We start from the raw sequence: 18,140 nt of genomic DNA, 5'->3' as shown, positions 1-18,140 counted from the left end.
TGTGTCTGCTGCTAATATATAGACTGGTTGATAAAGAGATAGTATACTCGTAACTAGTATGTATGTATAAAGAAAGAAAAAAAAACCACGGTTAGGTCACTGGTATATACAATTATGGACGGGCTGCCGAGTGCCGACACAGAGGTAGCCACAGCCGTGAACTACCGCACTGTACTGTGTCTGCTGCTAATATATAGACTGGTTGATAAAGAGATAGTATACTCGTAACTAGTATGTATGTATAAAGAAAGAAAAAAAAACCACGGTTAGGTGGTATATACAATTATGGACGGGCTGCCGAGTGCCGACACAGAGGTAGCCACAGCCGTGAACTACCGCACTGTACTGTGTCTGCTGCTAATATATAGACTGGTTGATAAAGAGATAGTATACTCGTAACTAGTATGTATGTATAAAGAAAGAAAAAAAAACCACGGTTAGGTCACTGGTATATACAATTATGGACGGGCTGCCGAGTGCCGACACAGAGGTAGCCACAGCCGTGAACTACCGCACTGTACACTGGTTGATAAAGAGATAGTAGTATACTCGTAACAACTAGTATGACGACGGTATAAAGAACGAAAAAAAAACCACGGTTAGGTGGTATATATTATAATACAATTATGGATGGACGGACTGCCTGCCGAGTTCCGACACAGAGGTAGCCACAGCCGTGAACTACCGCACTGTACACTGGTTGATAAAGAGATAGTAGTATACTCGTAACAACTAGTATGACGACGGTATAAAGAACGAAAAAAAAACCACGGTTAGGTGGTATATATTATAATACAATTATGGATGGATGGACGGACTGCCTGCCGAGTTCCGACACAGAGGTAGCCACAGCCGTGAACTACCGCACTGTACACTGGTTGATAAAGAGATAGTAGTATACTCGTAACAACTAGTATGACTATGACGACGGTATAAAGAAAGAAAAAAAAAAACCACGGTTAGGTGGTATATAATACAATTATGGATGGACGGACTGCCTGCCGAGTGCCGACACAGAGGTAGCCACAGCCGTGAACTACCGCACTGTACTGTGTCTGCTGCTAATATAGACTGGTTGATAAAGAGATAGTATACAATACTACTAATATACTGGTGGTCAGGCACTGGTCACCACTAGTCACACTGGCAGTGGCACTCCTGCAGCAAAAGTGTGCACTGTTTAATTTTAATATAATATTATTTATCATGTACTCCTGGCTCCTGCTATAACAACCTGCAGTGCTCCCCAGTCTCCCCCACAATTATAAGCTTTATATACAATACATTGATGTGCAGCACACTGGGCTGAGCAGTGCACACAGACTGAGTCACTGTGTGACTGTGTATCGTTTTTTTCAGGCAGAGAACGGATATATTAAATAAAACAAACAACTGCACTGTCTCTGGTGGTCACTGGTCACTGTGGTCGTCAGTCACTAAACTCTGTCTGCACTCTGCACTCTCTTCTAATCTTCAGTATCACAGCAATCTCTCTCTCTCTCTCTTCTAAATCTAATCTAAATGGAGAGGACGCCAGCCACGTCCTCTCCCTATCAATCTCAATGCACGTGTGAAAATGGCGGCGACGCGCGGCTCCTTATATAGAATCCGAGTCTCGCGATAGAATCCGAGCCTCGCGAGAATCCGACAGCGTCATGATGACGTTCGGGCGCGCTCGGGTTAACCGAGCAAGGCGGGAAGATCCGAGTCGCTCGGACCCGTGAAAAAAAAAGTGAAGTTCGTGCGGGTTCGGATTCAAAGAAACCGAACCCGCTCATCTCTAGTAAAATGGCGGCCAATATGCTCTGCACTAGTGCATTGAGTGTTTGTAACAGATGTGTGCGTGAGGCAAATACAGAAGAGGAGTGGCAGTCCCACCCGCTCTGTATGCAGTGTGATTGCTAGAAAATGGCCGCCAGCGAGCAGAGACGCCGGGGCTGCTGACAGCCCAAGCTGGGAGTAAGCTCCACCCACCCCCTCGTTCTGGCGCCCAATTTAAAAATATGGCGGCGCTAGCGGAAAACCAGTGGAGGGAGCCCCGAGTACCCCCGCCTGCAATGTTAGCAACGGCTGGAGGTAATACTTACCGCTGCCGGTCTACTGAAGTAGTGGCCCCGAAACGCGCCGCAAGCAGCAGCGTCCGGCCAGCATATGTTTCACCTCAGCAGCGCTTGAAAATGCCCGCCAGCCCGTGCAGAGGTGCCGGGGGCTGCTGAGAGCACTAGCCGGGAGCAAGCTCCGCCCCCTTGTTATGGCGCCCAATTTGAAACATAGCGGCGCTATTGGTCCCTTAGCGGAGGGAGCCCTGCGTAGCCCACCTGCACTGCTAGCGGCGGCCTGTAATACTTACCGTTGCCGTGCTGCCGGTTAAAGTGCTGATGGAGTGGCCCCGACGCGCGCAGCGGTGTCCGGCCTGACTCCAGAGGTGTCTCTTCAGCCGGGGATCCAGCCCAAGCCGCACGCAGCTATGATGGAGACCCCGCCGGCAGCTCCCGCGGTGCAGACTGGCAGAGGCAGAGCTGCCAGGCTGCAAGTGTAAAGAATAATAAAAAAAAAAAAAATCTTCAGGAGAAGTCCCAGGAGTGAACCAGCTCCCTTGGGCACAAATTAAAGACTGGCTTCGAGGAGGGACATAATAGGGGAGGAGCTAGTCACATGGTTATAAATTTAAAGCGCCAGCTCCCAGTTACTGCCTACTATATTCCCATTGTATCTGCACTCCAGTGGCCCCTAGTGGATGAAGGAGAAACACGGGCTTTCACAACTATTCTTTGATAAATAGGAAAACTCAGAATTAAACTAAAAAGACAAAAGGTCTTAATGCCTCGCCTGCTTTTATAAGCAATATCCAGGCTCGTGAGAACTAGTGTTACTCAGATCAGCAGATGGGGGTATATCGCCTTTTATCTTTGATGCAGTATAAATACTCGCTGCCTGTATTCTGTCTGGTGCTGCTCTATGCAACAGAGTAATGTAATGCGCATTTCACAGGACTCACCGGCAGGGAGCGCCTCCTTCCCAAGGGTAACTTTGTACTAAAATATAGGTGTAAAAGAAAGGTTAGCTGTAACACAAGTCACAATATAGCAGATTAAAAACAAACAGCTTGGGAAACTGCCCCCCCCCCCCCCTGGTTCGCCCGTATCCGCCGTCGGGCAGCTCGGCGGCGGATCGTCGAATGTGTAGGGACCTTAAACCGTGCAGCTCATTGAATACTACCTCCCCTGGGGAAAGGAGCTCTGATAAGCTTAGAGGTGACTCAACAGTGTAGGTTAACACCAGAGCAGTGTTTGAAGAGGGAAAATATATATTTATATAGCTCTAGCATATTCTTCTGACATTTTAAGTTAGAACTAGACTAAGTAGGAAAGGGTGCTTTTCCCCAGCAGCCCGGGAGGAGGAAACCTGGAGCCAATTCCTGCAGGACAAGAGTGAGAATTACTTACTGGACGGCACAGTGCGGTACTTACATCATTACTCGTCTGGAATCAAATAGAGATTTCTCAAACCTAAAACCAGAAAATATATAATAAGATTTTACTTACCGATAAATCTATTTCTCGGAGTCCGTAGTGGATGCTGGGGTTCCTGAAAGGACCATGGGGAATAGCGGCTCCGCAGGAGACAGGGCACAAAAAGTAAAGCTTTTCCGATCAGGTGGTGTGCACTGGCTCCTCCCCCTATGACCCTCCTCCAGACTCCAGTTAGGTACTGTGCCCGGACGAGCGTACACAATAAGGGAGGATTTTGAATCCCGGGTAAGACTCATACCAGCCACACCAATCACACCGTACAACTTGTGATCTAAACCCAGTTAACAGTATGATAACAGCGGAGCCTCTGAAAGATGGCTTCCTTTAACAATAACCCGAATTAGTTAACAATAACTATGTACAACTTATGCAGATAATCCGCACTTGGGATGGGCGCCCAGCATCCACTACGGACTCCGAGAAATAGATTTATCGGTAAGTAAAATCTTATTTTCTCTATCGTCCTAGTGGATGCTGGGGTTCCTGAAAGGACCATGGGGATTATACCAAAGCTCCCAACCGGGCGGGAGAGTGCGGATGACTCTGCAGCACCGAATGAGAGAACTCCAGGTCCTCCTTAGCCAGAGTATCAAATTTGTAAAATTTTACAAACGTGTTCTCCCCTGACCACGTAGCTGCTCGGCAAAGTTGTAATGCCGAGACCCCTCGGGCAGCCGCCCAAGATGAGCCCACCTTCCTTGTGGAGTGGGCCTTTACAGATTTAGGCTGTGGCAAGCCTGCCACAGAATGTGCAAGTTGGATTGTGCTACAGATCCAACGAGCAATCGTCTGCTTAGACGCAGGAGCACCCATCTTGTTGGGTGCATACAATATAAACAACGAGTCAGATTTTCTGACTCCAGCTGTCCTTGCAATATATATTTTTTAATGCTCTGACAACGTCCAGTAACTTGGAGTCCTCCAAGTCACTTGTAGCCGCAGGCACTACAATAGGCTGGTTCAGATGAAATGCTGACACCACCTTAGGGAGAAAATGCGGACGAGTTCGCAGTTCTGCCCTGTCCGAATGGAAAATCAGATATGGGCTTTTGTAAGATAAAGCTGCCAATTCTGACACTCTCCTGGCAGAAGCCAGGGCTAGAAGCATGGTCACTTTCCATGTGAGATATTTCAAATCCACCTTTTTTAGTGGTTCAAACCAATGAGATTTTAGGAAGTCCAAAACCACATTTAGATCCCACGGTGCCACTGGAGGCACCACAGGAGGCTGTATATGCAGCACTCCCTTAACAAAGGTCTGGACTTCAGGGACTGAAGCCAATTCTTTTTGAAAGAAAATCGACAGGGCCGAAATTTGAACCTTAATAGATCCCAATTTGAGACCCATTGACAATCCTGATTGCAGGAAATGTAGGAATCGACCCAGTTGAAATTCCTCCGTCGGAGCACTCCGATCTTCGCACCACGCAACATATTTTCGCCAAATTCGGTGATAATGTTGCACGGTTACTTCCTTCCTTGCTTTAATCAAAGTAGGAATGACTTCTTCCGGCATGCCTCTTTCCTTTAGGATCCGGCGTTCAACCGCCATGCCGTCAAACGCAGCCGCGGTAAGTCTTGAAACAGACAGGGACCCTGCTGAAGCAAGTCCCTCCTTAGAGGTAGAGGCCACGGATCTTCCGTGATCATCTCTTGAAGTTCCGGGTACCAAGTCCTCCTTGGCCAATCCGGAACCACTAGTATCGTTCTTACGCCTCTTTGCCGTATAATTCTCAATACTTTTGGTATGAGAGGCAGAGGAGGAAACACATACACCGACTGGTACACCCAAGGCGTTACCAGCGCGTCCACAGCTATTGCCTGCGGATCTCTTGACCTGGCGCAATACCTGTCCAGTTTTTTGTTGAGGCGAGACGCCATCATGTCCACCATTGGTCTTTCCCAACGGGTTACCAGCATGTGGAAGACTTCTGGATGAAGTCCCCACTCTCCCGGGTGAAGATCGTGTCTGCTGAGGAAGTCTGCTTCCCAGTTGTCCACTCCCGGGATGAACACTGCTGACAGTGCTATCACATGATTCTCTGCCCAGCGAAGAATCCTTGCAGCTTCTGCCATTGCCCTCCTGCTTCTTGTGCCGCCCTGTCTGTTCACATGGGCGACTGCCGTGATGTTGTCCGACTGGATCAATACCGGTTTTCCCTGAAGCAGAGGTTCTGCCTGGTTTAGAGCATTGTATATTGCTCTTAGTTCCAGAATGTTTATGTGAAGAGACGTTTCCAGGCTCGTCCATACTCCCTGGAAGTTTCTTCCTTGTGTGACTGCTCCCCAGCCTCTCAGGCTGGCGTCCGTGGTCACCAGGATCCAATCCTGTATGCCGAATCTGCGGCCCTCCAATAGATGAGCACTCTGCAACCACCACAGAAGAGACACCCTTGTCCTTGGAGACAGGGTTATCCGTAGGTGCATCTGAAGATGCGACCCTGACCATTTGTCCAACAGATCCCTTTGGAAAATTCTTGCGTGGAATCTGCCGAATGGAATCGCTTCGTAAGAAGCCACCATTTTTCCCAGGACTCTTGTGCATTGATGTACAGACACCTTTCCTGGTTTTAGGAGGTTCCTGACAAGCTCGGATAACTCCTTGGCTTTTTCCTCCGGGAGAAAAACCTTTTTCTGAACCGTGTCCAGAATCATCCCTAGGAACAGCAGACGAGTTGTCGGCATTAACTGGGATTTTGGAATATTCAGAATCCACCCGTGCTGTTTTAGCACTTCTTGAGACAGTGCTAATCCCATCTCTAGCTGTTCTCTGGACCTCGCCCTTATTAGGAGATCGTCCAAGTATGGGATAATTAATACGCCTTTTCTTCGAAGAAGAATCATCATCTCGGCCATTACCTTTGTAAAGATCCGAGGTGCCGTGGACAATCCGAACAGCAGCGTCTGAAACTGATAGTGACAGTTTTGTACAACGAACCTGAGGTACCCCTGGTGTGAGGGGTAAATTGGAACGTGGAGATACGCATCCTTGATGTCCAAGGATACCATAAAGTTCCCCTCTTCCAGGTTCGCTATCACTGCTCTGAGTGACTCCATTTTGAACTTGAACTTCTTTATGTACAGGTTCAAGGACTTCAGATTTAGAATAGGCCTTACCGAGCCATCCGGCTTCGGTACCACAAAAAGAGTGGAATAATACCCCTTCCCTTGTTGCAGAAGAGGTACCTTGACTATCACCTGCTGAGAGTACAGCTTGTGAATGGCTTCCAACACCGTCTCCCTTTCGGAGGGGGACGTTGGTAAAGCAGACCTCAGGAAACGGCGAGGTGGATCTGTCTCTAATTCCAACCTGTATCCCTGAGATATTATCTGCAGGATCCAGGGATCTACTTGCGAGTGAGCCCACTGCGCGCTGTAATTTTTGAGACGACCGCCCACCGTCCCCGAGTCCGCTTGAGAAGCCCCAGCGTCATGCTGAGGCTTTTGTAGAAGCCGGGGAGGGCTTCTGATCCTGGGAAGGAGCTGCGTGTTGCTGTCTCTTCCCTCGACCTTTGCCTCGTGGCAAATATGAATAGCCCTTTGCTCTCTTATTTTTAAAGGAACGAAAGGGCTGCGGTTGAAAAGTCGGTGCCTTTTTCTGTTGGGGAGTGACTTGAGGTAGAAAGGTGGATTTCCCGGCTGTAGCCGTGGCCACCAAATCTGATAGACCGACTCCAAATAACTCCTCCCCCTTATACGGCAAAACTTCCATATGCCGTTTTGAATCCGCATCGCCTGTCCACTGTCGCGTCCATAAAGCTCTTCTGGCCGAAATGGACATAGCACTTACCCGTGATGCCAGTGTGCATATATCCCTCTGTGCATCACGCATATAAAGAAATGCATCCTTTATTTGTTCTAACGACAGTAGAATATTGTCCCTGTCCAGGGTATCAATATTTTCAATCAGGGATTCTGACCAAACTACCCCCGCACTGCCCATCCAGGCAGTTGCTACAGCTGGTCGTAGTATAACACCTGCATGTGTGTATATACTTTTTTGGATATTTTCCATCCTCCTATCTGATGGATCTTTAAGTGCGGCCGTCTCAGGAGAGGGTAACGCCACTTGTTTAGATAAGCGTGTTAGCGCCTTGTCCACCCTAGGAGGTGTTTCCCAGCGCTCCCTAACCTCTGGCGGGAAAGGGTATAATGCCAATAATTTCTTTGAAATTATCAGCTTTTTATCAGGGGCAACCCACGCTTCATTACACACGTCATTTAGTTCTTCTGATTCAGGAAAAACTATAGGTAGTTTTTTCATACCCCACATAATACCCTGTTTAGTGGTACCTGTAGTATCAGCTAAATGTAACGCCTCCTTCATTGCCAAAATCATATAACGTGTGGCCCTACTGGAAAATACGGTTGATTCGTCACCGTCACCACTGGAGTCATCGCCTGTGTCTGGGTCTGTGTCGACCGACTGAGGCAAAGGGCGTTTCACAGCCCCTGACGGTGTTTGAGTCGCCTGGACAGGCACTAATTGATTGTCCGGCCGTCTCATGTCGTCAAACGACTGCTTTAGCGTGTTGACACTATCCCGTAGTTCCATAAATAAAGGCATCCATTCTGGTGTCGACCCCCTAGGAGGTGACATCCCCATATTTGGCAATTGCTCCGCCTCCACACCAATATCGTCCTCATACATGTCGACACACACGTACCGACACACAGCAGACACACAGGGAATGCTCCTAATGAAGACAGGACCCACTAGCCCTTTGGGGAGACAGAGGGAGAGTTTGCCAGCACACACCAAAAGCGCTATATATATATATCAGGGATAGCCTTATAATAAGTGCTCCCCTATAGCTGCTTTGTTATATAAAAATATCGCCATAAATTTGCCCCCCCTCTCTGTTTTACCCTGTTTCTGTAGTGCAGTGCAGGGGAGAGACCTGGGAGCCGTCCTGACCAGCGGAGCTGTGAGAGGAAATGGCGCCGTGTGCTGAGGAGATAGGCCCCGCCCCTTTTCCGGCGGGCTCGTCTCCCGCTATTTTGAGAAATCAGGCAGGGGTTAAATATCTCCATATAGCCTCTAGGGCTATATGTGAGGTATTTTTAGCCTTTATAGGTACTCATTTTGCCTCCCAGGGCGCCCCCCTCCCAGCGCCCTGCACCCTCAGTGACTGCCGTGTGAAGTGTGCTGAGAGGAAAATGGCGCACAGCTGCAGTGCTGTGCGCTACCTTTAGAAGACTGCAGGAGTCTTCAGCCGCCGATTCTGGACCTCTTCTGTCTTCAGCATCTGCAAGGGGGCCGGCGGCGCGGCTCCGGTGACCATCCAGGCTGTACCTGTGATCGTCCCTCTGGAGCTTGATGTCCAGTAGCCAAGAAGCCAATCCATCCTGCACGCAGGTGAGTTGACTCCTTCTCCCCTCAGTCCCTCGCTGCAGTGATCCTGTTGCCAGCAGGAATCACTGTAACATAAAAAACCTAGCTAAACTTTCTCTAAGCAGCTCTTTAGGAGAGCCACCTAGATTGCACCCTTCTCGGCCGGGCACAAAAATCTAACTGGAGTCTGGAGGAGGGTCATAGGGGGAGGAGCCAGTGCACACCACCTGATCGGAAAAGCTTTACTTTTTGTGCCCTGTCTCCTGCGGAGCCGCTATTCCCCATGGTCCTTTCAGGAACCCCAGCATCCACTAGGACGATAGAGAAATATAGTTATTATCAGGACTTCAGCAGCCGGATAGTCACTAAGCAGATACAGGGGTTTGTTTGGCTTCTGGCTCCCATGCACTTCTCAGATCAGATAATACTGGGAGTTGTAGTCCGTACCATACAGTGTGAAGAGTATGCACAGCCGGGCTACTTCACAATGGAATCGGGGACATCAGTTATGCCAAGACATCTGCCCATATAAGACCTTGATAACTGACGCAGTTAAACTAAGCTACTAAAATGTAGCTCTAGAAAAAGCAATTGCTCCCTAACACCGCTGGAACTCATGCACCAGATTTACCTTTCAGTGCTAGGGAGCAGGAATTACACATCCACCACTGTACTAACGTTCCAGTAATAGGGACACACGCAGCCTGCCAGACTGAGCCCACCCTACTGCCAGCTACGATGCCAGGCAAAGCCATTAAGCATTTCATAGTGCTGCAGAATAAGAGGGAGCCTGCTAAATACAAGTGTGCTCGCAGCTAGAGATAACCCAAGCTCAGACACAATCTATATTGCAGGTATCCATAGGAGAGAATACACCCTCGGCCTTCCCACTAACTGCGGAGTCAGCTCCAGAATCAGAGGTGATAGAGATTATTCACCAGGTGCCCGTTCTCTCTCTCGTACTTACGTTTCCTCCAGGTCTCTAAAGCTCATTACATCGGGGCAATCCAGTCCAAGGCCTGGAAACAAACAGTTTAACAGTGAGGTCCAGTCCATGGTAACTAGAGCGTACAGTAACATCAATATACTATGTAACTATAGCATGACACGCTGCTGAGCTAGTCCTGCCGTAAGCACTGTATATGCTACTCAGCACTTTACACTGAGACACAAGACTGACGGGATATTACTCACCAGCATCCATGGACTCTGTAGAATCTGTCCTCAGCATAGGCCAGCGGTCCGACAGCCTGCGCTTAGGGGTTTCACATTGACTGCAGAGACAAGAGATGATATAAACTCAGAGGTATTTGGGGGTGGGGATGGACACAAGATGCACAGTTACTAAATAACAAGGTTCAGTCATTTTTTGCACAGGATTTTTGATGAAGTTAATCACTTCTGCAGTCTATGGGGGATATTCAATTACCCGCAGCAACTGCGGGTGGAAAATATCGCTGGGGGGGGTGCTATCTAATTAGCCCCAATAAACCGGCGCATGCCACGCATTCATGGGGGATCAGGCGAAGCAAGATACCCAAACAGCCCTGTTTTCACCCGAAAACGTGGCTCTTTCTACCGAAAACACACAGGTTTCGCTGAACCTGTGTGTTTTCGGGTGAAAAAACATTGATGAAGCATCGGGAAATATCACCCAAAGCTTCATCGGCAGGAATTGAATATCCCCCTATTAGTTATTCTGCACATATTGTTTCTGTAATAAACCCTATTTCTCTTAGATTTACTATAAAAGTAGAGTAGTAGTGAATATACACTGCTCAAACAAATCAAGGGAACACTAAAATAACACATCCTAGATCTGAATGAATGAAATATTCTTATTAAATACTTGTTCTTTACATAGTTGAATGTGCTGACAACAAAATCACACAAAAATTATCAATGGAAACCCAATTTATTAACCCATGGAGGTCTGGATTTGGAGTCACGATCAAAATTAAAATGGAAAAACACACTACAGGCTGATCCAACTTTGATGTAATGTCCTTAAAACAAATCAAAATGAGGCTCAGTAGTGTGTGTGGCCTCCACGTGCCTGTATGACCTCCCTACAACCCACACAAGTGGCTCAGGTAGTGCAGCTCATCCAGGATGGCACATCAATGCGAACTGTGGCAAGGTTTGCTGTGTCTGTCAGCTTAGTGTCCAGAGCATGGAGGCGCTACCAGGAGACAGGCCAGTACATCAGGAGACGTGGAGGAGGCCGTAGGAGGGCAACAACCCAGCAGCAGGACCGCTACCTCCACCTTTGTGCAAGGAGGAACAGGAGGAGCACTGCCAGAGCCCTGCAAAATGACCTCCAGCAAGCCACAAATGTGCATGTGTCTACTCAAACGATCAGAAACAGACTCCATGAGGGTGGTATGAGGGCCCGACGTCCACAGGTGGGGGTTGTGCTTACAGCCCAACACCGTGCAGGACGTTTGGCATTTGCCAGAGAACACTAAGATTGGCAAATTCGCCACTGGCGCCCTGTGCTCTTCACAGATGAAAGCAGGTTCTCACTGAGCACATGTGACAGAGTCTGGAGACGCCAAGGAGAACATTCTGCTGCCTGAAACATCCTCCAGCATGACCGGTTTGGCAGTGGGTCAGTAATGGTGTGGGGTGGCATTTCTTTGGGGGGCCGCACAGCCCTCCATGTGCTCACCAGAGGTAGCCTGACTGCCATTAAGTACCGAGATGAGATCCTCCGACCCCTTGTGAGACCATATGCTGGTGCGGTTGGCCCTGGGTTCCTCCTAATGCAAGACAGTGCTAGACCTCATGTGGCTGGAGTGTCAGCAGTTCCTGCAAGACGAAGGCATTGATGCTATGGACTGGCCCGCCCGTTCCCCAGACCAGAATCCAATTGAGCACATCTGGGACATCATGTCTCGCTCCATCCACCAACGCCACATTGCACCACAGACCGTCCAGGAGTTGGCGGATGCTTTAGTCCAGGTCTGGGAGGAGATCAGGAGCATGCCCAGGCGTTGTAGGGAGGTCATACAGGCACGTGGAGGCCACACACACTACTGAGCCTCATTTTGACTTGTTTTAAGGACATGACATCAAAGTTGGATCAGCCTGTAGTGTGTTTTTCCACTTTAATTTTGAGGGCGACTCCAAATCCAGACCTCCATGGGTTAATAAATTTGATTTCCATTGATAATTTTTGTGTGATTTTGTTGTCAGCACATTCAACTATGTAAAGAACAAAGTATTTAATAAGAATATTTCATTCAGATCTAGGATGTGTTATTTTAGTGTTCCCTTTATTTTTTTGAGCAGTGTATTTATAGGAAAGCATTTGGTAATGGAGTTATAGGCAGAGGACAGCTTGTGTTTTATGTTTTATTAGAAGTCATTTGATGTAGTCTTTAGTGTTAAGGTACAGCCTAGGTTTCTGTTACACACTTTGTGCATTTTAAATTACATATGCCAGGCATGTCCAAACTGCGGCCCTCCAGCTGTTGAGAAACTACACATCCCAGCATGCCCTGACAGTTTTGCTGTCAGAGAATGCTAAAGCTGTGTCAGGGCATGCTGGGATGTGTAGTTTCTCAACAGCTGGAGGGCCGCAGTTTGGACATGCCGGACCTATGCTATCAGGTATATTTAAATGCAGCCTGCAGGAGACACATACCACGGATATCTGCTGGCACCCTCCTGAGGTTTCTGCTTTTACCACATCAACCTAGTGTTCCCCCACAGGATTTTTTAGGGGCAGGGTGCTGGTACTGCAGGGGCACTTTGTGCAGTCAAGCCGAAGGCTGCCGTCACTATTGGGGGTGGGGCGGCCCCCTTGCCGTCACTCGTGGGGGCATACCCAGCACCTACGGAGGTGCTGGGCTTCCCCCCAAGCTCTCCTGTCACTGTAAATAGATGCAGTGCACGTGGCAGCTATTCACATGGAGGCATCAGGCAGGCTGGTTTCGCAGGGTGCCACAAAAAGGGCAGGGCGCATTATGCCCTTTAAAAGTCGGGCAGTAATTATAGTAAGTTACTAATTAAAGCACATCAGGGTTTGACAAGTGTTCCTAAAATATAGGAGCCGGACCACTGTCCCCCTTCCCCCTAAAAATAATTGAATCCACCCCCTCCCGTAACCACATTACTGGGCAGCTTCCCTCCTCCCCCCTGGCAAACCAACTCCCATTGCCACACAACTAAGGGGGTACCCCCCAGGCAAACCGCCCCTCCGCATCCACTCCCCCCCCCCATCCCCAGCGGCACCATCACTACCCCTTCTGAAGCCGCAACCCCCGGCCACGCATAGACCCTGTTATCGGAGGGCTCTATTCAGCCGGTTTGGAGGCAGCAGACAGCGCAGGCTGGGCGGACAGGACGCACACTCAGCACATGCTGGGCATGAAATGGACGCCGCATACAGGCCCGCCATGAATCTCCGCTGGGGCTGAAGAGGATCGGCTTCCTCCCTGCACAATCTGGCAGCAAGATCTAGGGGCCATGGCGACCTGGGGTTTGTCGAGCCCGGATCTACATTTCTATACATTTGCTATTTATGAAGAAAGTTTGGCGTACCAACTCCGAAGCCCTGCCACCTCCAATGCCACGCATGCACAAGCCCAAACTCAGGAACGTACCATCGCATGTGATACGCGAGACCGACGTTTGGGATGTCGACTGTCAAGCGGCCGACACTGGCATCCCGATGCTGTGAACACCGGAAGGGGTCAGGTAAGTATACTCACCCTCCGCAGTGGTGCCCAAACCTAACACCTCCCCCCTAACCCTAGGAGTCCGCGGCATATATATGTTCGGAATGCCAGCTGTCGGGAATTTCCAAGTGACGTCAGGATTCCGGCTGCATGTCGGTATTTCAACCTCCGGCACCCTGACCACATCCCCGTACCATCCCTCCCACATCACCCGCTCAGACTGGTACATGCCAAGCACGCAGCAGCACCTCCCCTTGCCATGTACCTCCATCACCTGGGCACACAACACCCTTTCCACAAATACAAGCCAAGCATGGGTATGCCACCCACAATGCCAGCTGTGCCCCCCCCCCCACCTACCTACCCCCCTGCCAGGCACATGCCACCCACAGCTGCTACAGATGGGCACGGTGAGAGTTACCTGCCCAGGACGTCCAGCTTCTGCACATTCATGGCCAGGTGTGTGACTGGAGACAAGGCCGAGGCGGTGTCAGCGGCCTCGCAGGAGAAGAGAGCCTTCACCACGGGCAGCCCGGTGGGTCTGCTGCCGAGGATATGAGCTGGGGCCGAGCGGGACATGTCAGTGCGGTCGGGCACCACGAAACTGCAAACAAAATATCAAGAGGTCAGAGATAGGCAGGCGGGCGGGCGCAAGAAGAGAGCGCGGGGTCTGGGATCAACGAGACAATTTGATGGTTCACAGACATGCGGGCGGTTACTAGCGAGTGATAAATCTATAGTTTCACATCCATGCGGGCGGTTAATGGCGAGTGATCAATCCATAGTTTCACATACATGCGGGCGGCTGTCACGAGTGATAAATAATGCGACTTGGGGGAATGGTGATAAATCTTTAGTTTCACGGACGTGCGGGCGGGCCTTTCCTATATGTATTTAGTAACATGGCCAGTACCTGCACATTATACCTGTGAGGGCGCAGGCGGGAAGCTAGGTGTTCTCTGTGATGCTCGGGGGGGACTTCGTGCACCTCACAGCCGTACAGAGGATGATTATTCCCGGCTCGGCCCGCAGCTCTCCTCTTAACTCTCCCCGACAGACATGTCCGCCGCCCTGTCCTCCTTGGATTTGGCGCCACCCGAATCCAGCCAATCGCAGTTGAGCGAGGCAATCGGCAAAACCAATCAGAAGCCGAAGCGAGGGCCAATCCCTTTTTGTTACCCACCAGTCGGCGCCTTCTGTGAGAGCCGACAATTGGTCAAGGCGTGAGTGAAGCGGAGACTGACCAATAGCAGCTGACATCGAGGCCAGCTGGCGAAAGGAGTGACAGGCGCTCCAACCAATAGCAGGCAAAGTAACAACTTGTGAGGGCAGAAAGTGACAGCGGCTGTACCCAGTGCATGACGTCATGATTAAAGATAGAGTGAGTGACAGGCTGGCAAACCTATCAGTATGATTGTTATTAATATAACTATTATTATTATCATTATTATTATTAAATTAATAATATTAATAATGATGATGATGATAATAATAATAATAATAATAATAATATTATATTATTATTATTATCATTAGCAGCAGCAGCATGGTAGCTTAGTGATAGCATTACTTCACTCTGCGCTGATGTCACTAATTCAATTCATGGTCAAGGCATGTCTGTGTGGAGTTTGTATGTTCTTACGTTTGTGTGCGTTTACTCCTAGCGCATTGGTTTACTTGCACGTGCTGAAAGCACTGTACGATGTAGTAAAAAGTGATTGCCCCCCCCAGCGCAAGTGAAATGGTGTGCTCCTGTGAGAGGGGTGCAGGTGCCTGCTGCTGAGCAGGTGTAGTTCAATGGTCCTGGTACACCAACTGGACCTGGACACAATGTTCTTCAAGGAAGGAGATAGGGTGAGCACCGTCCCTTCCTAAAGAAGACCAAAGCGCCCACCAAACCTAGAGGTATTCACAAGTAGGGCCGGTTGGGTGACCTGGACCTATTGCAGAGAGTCACCTTATGTACCTAATGGGCGTTACTTGAACTGGGGCCTAATGCCCTCTAATGTGGGCACAGGCCTAATGCCTGAAATTGCCCCACGGGTCTAGTGCCCGCCTACTGCGCCACAGGCCTGTGGCCAACTGTGCCCCCTGGGCCTAATAGCCAATCCCTGGTGGTCTAGGGAGGTGGGGGGGTAGGTGACAGGTGCCCTCACGAGGGCCTACCTGTCCAGTGGTAGAGGCACCGGCGGGAGCATCGTTAGCTCTCTCCCTTTCCACCCCTGGTGGCCTCTCCGGTCCTCAACTTCTGTCTTCTGCCGCTGGCTGTCCTGGCCAGCGGCACTGCCGCCTCTTCTCTGCATCCAGCCAATGTCTTCTATCTTCAGTCTTAAAGCTGGCGTCTTCTGGCCTCTTCCGCGGCCACAGGAGCTCTTCCCGCGACGTCTTCTTTCTTCTCCTCGCGCCGCACATCTTCTCACTCTGCTCCCCCGCGTCGTCTGATGTCAGATGCGGGGGTGGGGCCTGCTACGGCTCGGCGAGCTCTGATTGGCTTTCCGTGACTGTTTCCTATTGGCTGCCGCTCCCGAGCCATGATTGGCACACGGAAGGCCCCCGGATTTGAAAGGCGGCACTTCCAGTTGTCTGCTGAATCGTCGCCACAAGTCCGGTGCCAGGAACCAACAGAGGATCCAAGCACCGGACACCCGCCGCTGCTGTACTACCAGCGCTGGGGATAGACACACTGCCCCAGCGCTGTCTGCTGCTGTGTCCTGCAGGGGACAAAGCTCCCTTTCTGCCCGCTGCCCTGATGTGCCCTGCAATACAGGGCACATCTCCACACATCCCCCCCCCCTTTTCCTTTGATCTTCTCCATGTCCATTGTCTGCGGGTCAGGGAATTCCAAGGCCCCTCCAGCAAGGTTGTGTTCGAGGGCCCAGCCTGGACTGACTGTGACCCCACATTCTTCTTCCGCCGGCTCCGGGTTCCTCTTTTTAGTACCTCCTGACCTCAATCTGCGGATCCTCTGGGGGAGTGGCAGCTCCTGACGGTCACTCGACGGAGGCCACCAAAGGGAATCTTCATCCATGGGTGCAGCAGCCACCCATTCTTCACCTTCCAACTCATCTGGGGCGATGTCACTGTCTTCAGGGTGTGGAACTGACCACCACCCCACATTGGAATCCTCTGGGGCATACTTTCCCTCCTGGGCAATCGCCACCATCTGCAGTGTCTTTTCGTGGGGCACTTCCAGCGGTTCCACTTCTTCTGGAACCGGTCCTCCCATGGTGTCACAATCATCTCCGTCCCCTATGTCCTTCTGACCAAGCACTTCCGGCAGGTGATCTTGCTCCAGGATCGTCTCCTCCTCTTCATGGAGGGCATCGACTGCGAGCACAGCTCCACTCGATCCTGCCAGTCACACTCATCAGCACTCCCTATACCCGAGTCTTCCCTTGTTTATTTTTGATGGAGAGAATCATCGTCAGACACGGCAGACATCTCACAGGAGTCTGGGTTCTCCTCCACGACACCTGGACTAGGGGACTATTTTCTTCCTCAGCGTACTTCGTCTTTTCCGCTGTCATCTCTACTCCCTCAGCGTACTTCTTTTCTTCCACTGATATCTCACGGTACGCAGGACCGTGAGATATCACACTGTGCACACGGCCTGGTCGTGGACAGCTCCAATGCAGGGAACTTCTGGACACCTCTGTCAGTGGGTCTTCACGCTTTTCCTTGCATCATGGTTTCTTCTCCTCCCAGTTGTCCATGTATGCCTTATGCGTACAAGGATCCTCCTTCACTGGGGTCTCTCTCTTGGGGCAGAGCAGGTCCGTGTCATCTTCCTAGGGACACTCATTGGCCGAATGTCCCTGTTGTTGACACTTCCAACACAAGGGTATTGCTGCCACCCTCTCCAATGCAGGTTTCATGGCTGCCTCCTTCACACAGGGGTCTTCACCCATTGGCTCCGGCTCAGATGCAGAGCCGGCCATAGCTATAGGCAAACTAGGCAATTGCCTAGGGCATTTGATATGCCTAGGGGCATCTGCAGCTTCTGCTGATTAAAATGATATGCGGCATGCCTATATTCTGTATGTAGCATTTCATATGCAGATACAGCCACAGTCTCACACAGTTTATAGGCATGCTGCATATCATTTTAATCAGCAGAATCTGCTTGTGCATCCTAGCCACATAGCAATGCAAATAAGATGCATTTTCATAAAAAAAGGTGCCCGACGTTAGCATTGAGGCAAGATTTATGAGGACACATCTGTATCCAAGCAGAGGCAGAGGTCACAGTGTTAGTGGAAGTGTGAGTGCTGTGTGCATGTGAGTGGGTTGGTTGTGCAGTAGTGTTCGGAATATGTGTAAGGAGCATTATGTGTGTCATGTAAAAATGCATTAATAATGTGCAACACATGTGTAAGGGGCACTATGTGTGTCATTATGTGTATAAGGGCATTAATGATGTGTGGCATATGTTTAACAGGGTACTACTGTATGTGTGTCATTATGTGTATAGGGGCACTAATAATGTGCAGCAAATGTGTAGGGGGCACTATGTGTCATTATGTGTATAAGGGCATTAATAATGTGCGGCATGTATGTTAGGGACATATGTGTAAAAGGGCATTAATA

At 50.0% G+C, this 18,140-nt stretch overlaps 1 protein-coding gene across 2 annotated transcripts in view; it reads right to left on the bottom strand.

Annotated features, from left to right (window-relative positions):
* CDC25A (cell division cycle 25A) overlaps window positions 1-14,749 on the bottom strand; it is a 45,266-nt gene extending 30,517 nt beyond the window's left edge. Inside the window, exons 1-6 of one of the 2 annotated variants that reach the window (XM_063924563.1) lie at window positions 14,480-14,749; window positions 13,975-14,157; window positions 10,063-10,142; window positions 9,836-9,887; window positions 3,471-3,509; window positions 2,999-3,035 (exon numbers count right to left, since the gene is read on the bottom strand). In XM_063924563.1, coding sequence (XP_063780633.1) covers window positions 2,999-3,035; window positions 3,471-3,509; window positions 9,836-9,887; window positions 10,063-10,142; window positions 13,975-14,132 — 366 coding nt within the window. In that variant the 5' untranslated portion in view covers window positions 14,133-14,157; window positions 14,480-14,749. Of the gene's footprint in view, window positions 1-2,998; window positions 3,036-3,470; window positions 3,510-9,835; window positions 9,888-10,062; window positions 10,143-13,974; window positions 14,158-14,466 lie in introns of both variants that reach the window. The other variant, XM_063924562.1, reaches the window with a different exon arrangement.
* Window positions 14,750-18,140: the final 3,391 nt, after the last annotated feature.

This window comes from Pseudophryne corroboree, chromosome 5 (assembly GCF_028390025.1).
Source record: "Pseudophryne corroboree isolate aPseCor3 chromosome 5, aPseCor3.hap2, whole genome shotgun sequence".
Lineage (NCBI taxonomy): Eukaryota > Metazoa > Chordata > Amphibia > Anura > Myobatrachidae > Pseudophryne > Pseudophryne corroboree.
Note: the sequence above shows the minus strand (reverse complement) of the source record. Positions and strands in the feature narration are given on the sequence as shown.